We start from the raw sequence: 9,686 nt of genomic DNA, 5'->3' as shown, positions 1-9,686 counted from the left end.
ATCTATCCAAGTTACAGATTAAAGGTTAAATTTGCAATGTAAAATGAAATGGTTATTGTTCATAATCCCAGAAGGATGAGCAAACTAAAATGATATGTATCGCATGTGTAGTATCCTTAAATGTGTTCCCAAGAGCATCTGAGGTTGTACCTGTATCTTGATCATTTATAAAACAACTCTGATATGTACTTCAGGAAAATCCATTGTCATGACTATGGTATTTTTAAAAGTCACAGAGATGTCTTTTTAAAAATTTTCAAATTTAGACATAAAATGTATGTAGAAGTACAAAGAAGACAAGTTATTTCTAATACTCTGATACACTAAGGAAATCCTGTTTTGCTTGCTGTTTTTCATTTAACTTGACCTATGAAAGACTTGGGTTGAATTTCATATTGTAGGAACTGTTAGTGAAAATTGTCAAGTAAAAGGAAAGCCCTATCTCTTAAAAAAGACTGTGAACAATTAACCTGCCCAGAAATCCACCTCGATATCTGATGTTTCTCTCTGTCTCCTCCTCTAATTAAGATTGTTATTCTTTATGCACCAGCATTAATGATAATAAAATTTCTTGTTCTGTGTATGTTGCTTGTTGTTTGATGGTATCTCATACATACTCCGTGTGCTACTTTTTATTGATATGTGTTGCATCCACTTTAAGATTTAAACAACCAGTATATACAAGAGAGGAAACCCTGCTTCAAAACCCAACTTATAGGTTGATTTCTGGAAGTAAAACGTAGTAAATTAAATATTGTCTGTAAGAATTTACCAAAAAAAAAATTACCAGCTCAGGAAAATCGGTCTGATCAGTGATCATGTGCTTATTTTATTAAGATCCAGAAGCTCCGTTTAAAGTTCTAGTTACATCAAGCGAAATACCAGCAGGAATCTTAGGATCACTAAAAAGGTTCTAGTTGTTCTACTCCAGGTGACGGCAAAGCCCACAGCCTTCCTTACTCTTATTCACCCGTCTCCTCCAGGTGGGGGAGGTGCTATAAACAGAAGACTGAGGGATAGTAAGAACCCAGCACTGGCTTGGCTGGGGGAGGAGGGAGGGCTGGAGGAAGCTAGGAAGCAAGCCGCTGGCCCTGGGTCCTGTCTTCCGTACCTCGCCTCTTGCATTGCTTTCTCACAGATGGTGGCTAAAGTCAGTGAGGGCAGCGTCTGGGCACATTGTGTGAGTGTGGATAACACTGCTGAAGGCCAGGGCACAGCTAGCTGCCAGTGGCTTTTACCTCCAAGTGACATGTGAGGGACGTGGGCCTCTGAAGGTTCCAAGGATAAAAGAACGCTCTGCAACCTCGTGGCTGTTTGGAGACCTTAACACTAGGCCGTCGGCAGAGATCACTGAAGTTAGTGCATTTACTGAAGATAGAAAATGGTAACATTTCTTAACATGTATTTTCTTTCCAATACTAAAGTTATCACAGGGCCCTGCCCATTGGCTCAGTTGTTTAAGTGCCTGCTTAAGCAAGCAGTCAGGCTCAGGATTCTGTGGTTCCAACCCCAGATTCTCGAGCCTTACCAGACCTGCCCTTAAGGCATCCTGAGCCAGCAAAAAAAAATCCTTCTGAACTTTCTCAATAAAATAAGTAAAATAAAAATAAAGTTACCACACATTGGAATTGGTCCGCCTGCTTCAAATTTCGTCTCCACTGGATCAGTAGCTCAATAAATTATTTAATTTCTGTGGCTTGGATCCCAAACTGAAAATTGGAGTAACTGGATGTACCTTCCAAATTGCAAGGATTAAGTGCAGGTTGTGTGTGTGTGGGTGGGTGTGTGTGTACATGTGTGCACATGTATATGATGAAGCTAGGATGAAGCTAGGAATTATAAAAAAAGTTCACATGCACAGTGTGATCAGGGAAATTATTTTCCAGCATTCTAGAGCCATCCTGTGTGGTAGGTTTCCTCACAAGAGAAGCCCCACACCAGCTGCCCTCAGGCCATGTCTTTTATTTGGCTCATGCTAATAATTTCTTAAAGACCAACATTTCAATACAGACATTGCAGCTAAAACTGCAGGCTTTCCCCCTTTGTTTTGCAAAGGTAGAGTATGTGGCAGGGCTTGGCTAGTCCCCCCAGCAAGGTGCCACAGGGCTCACCTGGACAGGGAAGGTACTGTCTGCCAGGTGCCCCAAGACAGCACAGGCAACACCATTAGTCACTGTGCCTGAGCCACGGTGTCCTCTTAGACCTGGACGGTTGCCATTGCCTGAGCTCCCGATATTTGATGTTGTCTCTGAGTATCCATTTTCTGGCTCTTTTACCTGTTACTTTCTTAATTCAGCAGCCATTCGAATTGGTGGCATTTATGAGTAAAGAATTAGTATGAATGGGAGCAGCTGAGGCTGACATGTTAGCTGAAGGCCCTACAGTACTATACGGGCCTCTTTATCCGTGATTAAGGCTCGTTGACTTGTGGTCAGTTGCAATCTGAAAATATTACGTGGAAAATTTGGGAAGTAACTACATTTTATCGCACACCATTCTGATGAGCATGGTGAAAGTTCACGCCGTCGCGCTCTGGGCCACACAGTGTCCACGATGTGACTCCTCCCTTCCCCAGTGCGTCCATGCTGTCTGTCTGCCCAACCATCATTTAGGAGATCTTGCAGTTCCTAGCCCCGCTGCCGTTGAGATAGCCAAGTGGAAAGAGCCACCACAGATTTAATGATGGGCATAAAGTACAAAGAGTAGCGCTGCTGGCAGCCGGATATGCCAAAGAAGCTGCCAAGGGCTTCCTTGAAGTGAAAAGGTAAAGTTCCTGACTTCAGGAAAGAAAAACCCTATGCTGAGGCTGGCAAAACGAGGACAGAAGAGTGTATGCAGGGTTTAGTCCCTCTGTGGTTTTAGGCATCCACTGAGGGCTTACAACATAACCCCACAGACGACGGAAAGGGGTACTAATATTAAACATAGGCCCCCAAAAGACCTGTTGCTTAAATGTAAAACAAGCCAGGCATGGTGTCAACATGCTTTGTAATTCCAGCACTCCGGGAGGCTGACACAAGAGGATCGCAAATTTGAGTCTAGCTTGGGCAAGATGGTTGAGGTCTCAGAACTTTTTTTTTCCCCCCCAAGCATGGGAGGGCCGGCCAGATAGCTCAGCGGATTAAAGCACCTGCTTAGGCGGATGCACAGGTTGGAGGTTTGATCCCTGGCCTGCCATGAGGGCGCGCCCCCCCCAGCACTTGGGAAGCTGAAAACAGGAGAATCACTAGCAGTCTGATCTGTGTAGTAAGACACTGTAGACCCTGTAGACCCTGCACTAAATACAAAAGAAAGGGAGGGGAGAATGTAGCTCAGTGTGAAGGTCTTCGGATTAATCTCCAATGCCAAGAAATAGACAGAGAGAGACTCCAACAATTTGCCATCCATAATGTATTTCCTCCCCATTCCAAGCCATCCTGGCAGAGCAGATAGTTAGTAGTAAGTGGCCCCCAAGTGCACCTCCTTGCTGCAGCAGCACAGGAGTGGCTGCCATCCTGCTTGCTGTCCCTGACATGGAGCACCAATGGCTGGCCTCAGGAAGGCAGCAGAGGAAGAAGTAGCTAAGAATGAACTATGTCTAGCACATGCCCTACAGCCTCATTCTTCATAAACTCCCCACTCACTCTGTTGCCCCTGGAAAGGACCATTTTTTCACAATGACCATTAGGACCTGCTCAGAAGGCTCTGGTTTTGCCTGCTCGTCTCCATTCCAGAGCTCTCAGGCACTTCAGGGCTCCTCACTAAATCCAGACAGAGTTCATAACTGAAAGCTTTGAGCTTCTGTGGTATCAAGCACATGGGCATAAGACAAAATTTACATCTATAGATGTGTTTAGGCCAAAGCACATGGATGATGGAGTGAGCGTTTCACCAGCCCAAAAAGTCAAGCATGGCTGTGGTGGCAGTGGATCACCTCTCACGGGTGATCAGCGCAACAGAGCAGAAGTCTGGTAGGCATTTTCCTTGAATGTGCTATATATACTGTGGCATAAGTATAAATTCTATCGTTGAATTTGAAAAATAAAGCAGCCCTCAAACCTTGTACTTCTATATTATTGAAACTTTTAGAATTGCATAGATTGGGCTGGCAAGATAGCTCAGCAGACTAAGTGCCTGCCTAAGCAAGCACAGGAACTGGGGTTTGATCCCTGGTACCACATGCTGAGCTGGCACTGAGACCAGGTGTGGTGGCGCAGGCCTGTAACTCCAGCGCTAGGGAGGCTAAGACAGGAGGCTCACTACACACCTGAGCTGCATAGTGAGACCCTGTACCAAATACATAAAAAAGAAGAACTGCACAGATTATACTTTCCCCATGAAGTACTGGGTGCATATATAAGAGCCTCAGAAGGAGAATGTTTGAGCACGCGATAACAGCTACCATGAGCTGGTGCTCTGCTGATGGGTTTATATCGAGGATCTCACTTAATCCACAAAGCAGCCCTATTGGCTGGTGAGATGGCTCAATGGTCTAAAGCACCTACTTAGAACAAGCTTAGCAAAGCACAGGGACCGCGGTTCAATCCCCCAGCACCACATGCCAGCCAGCCCCGCCCCCTGGTGGGCTGAGCTGGCCACACACACACACATAAATAAATAAATAAAATTTTTTAAAAAACCAAACATTAAAAAAAAATAAAAATAAAATTAAAAACAGCCCTATTACACATTTACTGTTAGATTCATCTTCTCAGAAACCCCATGATTAGGGACTGGGATTTTCAGCTCACTGAGGCTGAAAAGCAAAGCGTTACAGCATCCCAGCAGCTGCTAGTAAGAATCAAGGCTGTCGTTCTACCTGCTCGGTGGCCTCGCGCCTCGGTGTTGTAGCACTACAGGGCACACTCGACCTTCTGAGAGTCACCACCCATAACAGCCCATTAAATAAAACATATATTCACAACCTCAAATTGCTACATAGCAGACAGAGAAAAAGCAGACTTTAGCATACATAAATAACTCAATAGAAGGAAGGTAGTTTAAGAATTGTAGGTAAGTAAAAAAGAGCCATAGTTTAGTTATTTGTTTAGCCTGAGGCCTGTACAAAATGTGTTTTAAAAGTATGGTGAATGTTTAAAAAAATTTATGACAGTAAAAGACAAATTGGCATACTTTCCCTCAAAATATTGCCCCTCACTTAAAACACATTTATCCCATTTTTCTTGCTACTTTCTGAAGTAGCTCTGGAGTTCTCTTTGAGAGTGTCTTTAGTTACATTGTCATGGCTTCCTTGATGTCCTAAAGCAATTCAAAATGTTCCCCTTTCCTGATCCTTCTAACTTTGGGGAAGATCCAGGGATAACAAGAGTGCCAGATCTGGCGCACAAGGGGGATGAAGACGCACTGCCATGTCTTTAAAGGCCTTTCTGGTGGCTGGTCCTTCGCAGCAGCATGCATCAGATTTGTGATCATGGCCCATAAAGACACTCACAAAAGAGGACTTCCAGAACTGCTGCAGAGAGTGGCAGAGTGATAGGAGAAGTGTTTGAAGTGCAGGGGAGTATCCCCAAGGGTCCTACTGGCAACGTGCTGTGGGAGTGGGCACTGAAGATGTAGATGGGAAGCCCTTGGAATCTAGGCTGTAGACGTGGCCATCCTCACAGGTCAGCTGAGAGCTCCGCAGACAGTGTCGTATGGCTCGGAGGGAGGCCATAGCCTTGTCACTCAGGTGGAAGCAGATTTTCTGTGCTGTTCCCAAGCCTAGCAATTCTAGCTTATTAGCTCGGCTGTCCCCATTCTATCAGCTCAAGTGAAACATGTACTCTCCTTGAATTATCTTTTGAACTCCTTTCTATGGAATGCCTTTTGTTCTCGTTCAGTACAGAACGCCTCTGTTCCTGTTGCATTTTCCTCACAGTGTGCTCCTTTAATAAACAGTGGCCATCAGCTCTCTCCTCGTGTCATGAGTTTTCTTTCATTATGAGACATGAATCATCAGAGATCAGTGCCATCATCCCCAATATTGATTGCAGATCCCCAATATTGAGAAGCTGCATGTGTGTTTTACTGTAAGTCTTTTAAATTTAAATATCCTTTGTATGTTTGGATCACCACTTGTATGTATTTTACATTTGCTTTAGCAAGGCTGTTGTCTTAGTGACTTTTCTCTTGTTGCTGAGAAAAAACACCCAATGTTGGGCTGGGAAGGTGGCTCAGTGGAATAAGTGGTTCCCTGGCAAGCACAAGGGCCTGAGTTCAATCCCCGGTTCTGGAAAAAAGGAAAAAAAAAAAAAAACCCAATTGCCCAAATTAAGGGGGAAAAGGTTGTTTTAGCTCAAAGCGTGTGGAGGTTTCAGTCTATAATCAGCTGGCTCCAAGGCAGGGTGGCATGGCCGAGGGGCAACCATTCATGGCTGCAGAAGACATCAACAGCAACAAGAGCCAGTGGGGAGGAGAAGCCTCTTTCCCTCCCTTGTACTCTCTGCAGGCTGTCCACCTAGGGCGGGGGGAGCGTTCACACCACCAATCCCAGTATAAGACAATGAACAAATTACAAACTTGAAATTCAGCCACCTCCAAAAAGCCCCCCATTACCACATGAGGCTTTAGGGGGACATCCAGATACAAATCCTAACATTCTACCCCTGGCCCCCCGAAGACTCATGCACATCCCTTTATGTAAAAGGCATTGTTTGTCTCTCTGATGCCCTAACAGTTTCAGTATTGCTGAAAGGTCCAAGTCCCAAGTCTCTTCCAAAATGCAAGGCAAACACTTAGCTGAAATACAAAGTTATTTGAAAATAAAGTTAAACACTTCCAACATTCAGTGGCACAAGATAAACATTTCCATTTTTAAATTTACAAACAGAGATATAAAGGAATGGGACCAAAGCAGGTCCAAAAGCCAGCAGAGTGAACATTAAGTGCTATCATCCCACGTGAGTCATCTGAGGCAGTCATCTGTGGCAAGACGCGAGATCCCGAGGGCTTACAGTTGTAGCTCCCATGGCTTCTCTCTTGGGATCATTTTGCTCCCTCCTTGCAGGTGTCTTCAGACAATCCATGTGCCTGAATTTTCCAGGCTTCTGGGGTCTCCTCTGCACCTTCGGCTTCACCCTGCCAGCTTTACACACTGCCCTGTCAGGGCACACTGCCTGGCCTACCAGCTTTCTTAAATCTGGGTGGCAGCCTTCTTACCTCCACAATTGTTGTATTTTGCATGCATCTAAAACCAGCCCCGCATGGATGACTCCAAGGTCTGCTGCTAGCCTGGGCAGTAGCCCGCCTTCCTCCTCTCTTGGTTGTAGGGGTGGAGTGCCTAGATTGCTAACCACTCTGAATCCAATTCTGAGGAATCAATTTTCCAGGCTTCTGCCAGTCAGGAACATGGTGCTCTATGGCTTTCTTTTCAAAGTGAAGTCTTTCACTTTTGCAGCTTTGAGGCTGCAGAGCATGCAGTCCTGTTGCTTTTTGTGATCCTCTCTGGCCATCTTTTCTACCCTCTTGTTTCTTCTCAGCAAAGGAGTATCCTCTGTTCTGTATTTGCAGTGCATAGCTTTACTGGAGCTCACCTTTTGGCCCAACTCACAACATTCTAAATCACTTTGCTGGGCTCTCTTGATTCTCAACATAGATCTGGCTAAAAGTCTCCAACAGTAGGCACGCTACCATGTCAACATTTGACTGCATTGAAATTTCTTCTACAAGATTAATTAGTATGGCACCCTTAATCTCAGTCTCAGGCAAAGTCTCTGGACATGAGCGAATTGCAGACAAATTTCTTGCCAACCCATAACACATCATCTGGAGTCCAGAATCCCATGCAGTCCTTCTTCCTAGCAAAAACCTCCCAAGCCTGGTTTAACTGATGGGGTTTTCATCGGTTTTCTGGTTTTCTGAGCTCTGACCAGAACGTCCCATACAGAACAGCCTAAGTCATTTCACCTCTATTTTTTTGTCCAGCATTTCCTAACCTTTCCAGTCTCTTCCCACGAAATATTTCCAAAGGCTCTTGAACCACACATTCAGGGATAGTTAGAGCAACAGCCCCACTCCTGGCACCAAATTCTGTCTTAGTCACTTTTCTCTTTTCTCTTGTTGCTGAGACAAAATATCCAATGTCCCGAATTAAGGGAGAAAAGGTTGATTTAGTTCAGTTTGTAGAGGTTTCAGTCCACAATCAGCTGGCTCCAAGGCAGGGTGGCATGGCAGAGGGGCACCAGTTCACAGTGGTGTAAGACAGCCAAAGCAACAAAAGGAAAATGGGGGGAGCCTCTTTTCCTCCCTGATACCGTATGTAGGTTACCTGCCTTATGGCAGATGTAGCATTCACATCCCCAATCCCAGCACTAGAGCATGAACCAATCACAAATTCTAGATTCAGCTGCTTTCAAAAAGTCCCCCTCACCAGCCATGACCACATGTGTCTTTGGGGGGACAACCAGATACAAACCATAATAGCTGTTCTATGAGAAATGAGGTACACAGTAAAAACTCAGGTGTATGGTAGAATAACAAGAAAGAAAAGAATTGTGTGTACTAGTGGAGAATGCTTTTCAACCACACAAGTTGGAGAAAAGTGTCTTCTACTTAGATTTTAGTTAGCTTGAACTGATGTCACCTTCTCCCTCTGTCCCTCACCTGCAACCTGGCCGAATAGCCTGAGTTATGGTGATGGAGCTGCTTTTCCTCTGGGCCGAGCTGGCGGAGACTTACCAATGACCAAATCAAGGGTATTAGCTAGCAAGTGCTGTTTACTATGTTCTTAGACCTTTATTTTTCATACAAAGCCATTCAGGGAGCAGCAAGCATGTGAGCAGTTAAGGCCAGTGATAATTTACTAATGTTATTATTCTAATTATTGGAAAATGATTTCCAATATGGTCAGCCCAGGATTTATCCCTAAATTTATGCAAAGTGTTTCGTTTTTCCACTTGGGCTGTGAGCATGCTCTCTCTGTCGGACACTTTACTCTTATCGTTACCCTCAGACTTCCAGAATAATCGAACTACGGTAAGCCACAAAGTGCATTCCCCGTCTTACCTGCTGGTCGTCTAGGTTCATCAGTGTGAGGCTGCACGTGGAGATGGTCAGCTTTATATTCATTCCAGAAAACTGAAGGTTATTTTTACCAAGAACTGATGAGAGGAACTTAACAGGAGCCTTTAAAAATAACAAAACACTGTGAGTGACGGATGTTGTTACAGGGGTGCTTTTTAAATGTTAAAAATAAACCTTCCTCTCTATTCTACTTTGGCTAAATCAAATGAGGTGAGCTGCTTTCTCATTAATTTTTTTTTTTTTTTTTGATTGGAGTGCAGCAATTTCTTCCCTAAGTGGAATCTGAGGCTTTCAAGTTTTCTCAGTCTTTCCTTCTCCCCGAATGTTTTGTATCAACAAATTCCTGGGTGAGTTCAGAGCAGCGCTCAGGTCCGTCTCAGTACAGTAAAGGAAAGCCGCTGAGGCGTGACTCCTACCACCAAAGCCACTGAGCATGCAGCCGTCTTCACCCTCAGATGAGACACGCTCAAAATCCTACCTCTAGCCACGCTTTCTAGGTAAATCATTGTTTTCAGACCGTCCTTGTTAAACTGGACATCTATGACTGACTCCACTCTCTGTTAATTCCTTAAGAAACTGACAGAAATGTAGAGGAAGATCCTGAGGAAATGGATGCGTTTGGATAAAAATTGTCTTTCTTTCTCTTTCTTTCTTTCTTTCTTTCTTTCTTTCTTTCTTTCTTTCTT

At 44.4% G+C, this 9,686-nt stretch overlaps 1 protein-coding gene across 1 annotated transcript in view; it reads right to left on the bottom strand.

Moving 5' to 3' along the window:
- The window catches only part of Shc4 (SHC adaptor protein 4), a 113,335-nt gene that overhangs the window by 53,610 nt on the left and 50,039 nt on the right, over nt 1–9,686 (bottom strand). Inside the window, exon 4 of the mRNA XM_023724043.1 lies at nt 8,983–9,102. Coding sequence (XP_023579811.1) covers nt 8,983–9,102 — 120 coding nt within the window. The remainder of the gene's footprint in view (nt 1–8,982; nt 9,103–9,686) is intronic.

This window comes from Octodon degus, unplaced genomic scaffold, assembly GCF_000260255.1.
Source record: "Octodon degus isolate 3935 unplaced genomic scaffold, OctDeg1.0 scaffold00105, whole genome shotgun sequence".
NCBI classification, from domain to species: domain Eukaryota; kingdom Metazoa; phylum Chordata; class Mammalia; order Rodentia; family Octodontidae; genus Octodon; species Octodon degus.
The sequence above is the reverse complement of the archived record's forward strand: the minus strand, read 5'-3'. Positions and strand labels throughout refer to the sequence as shown.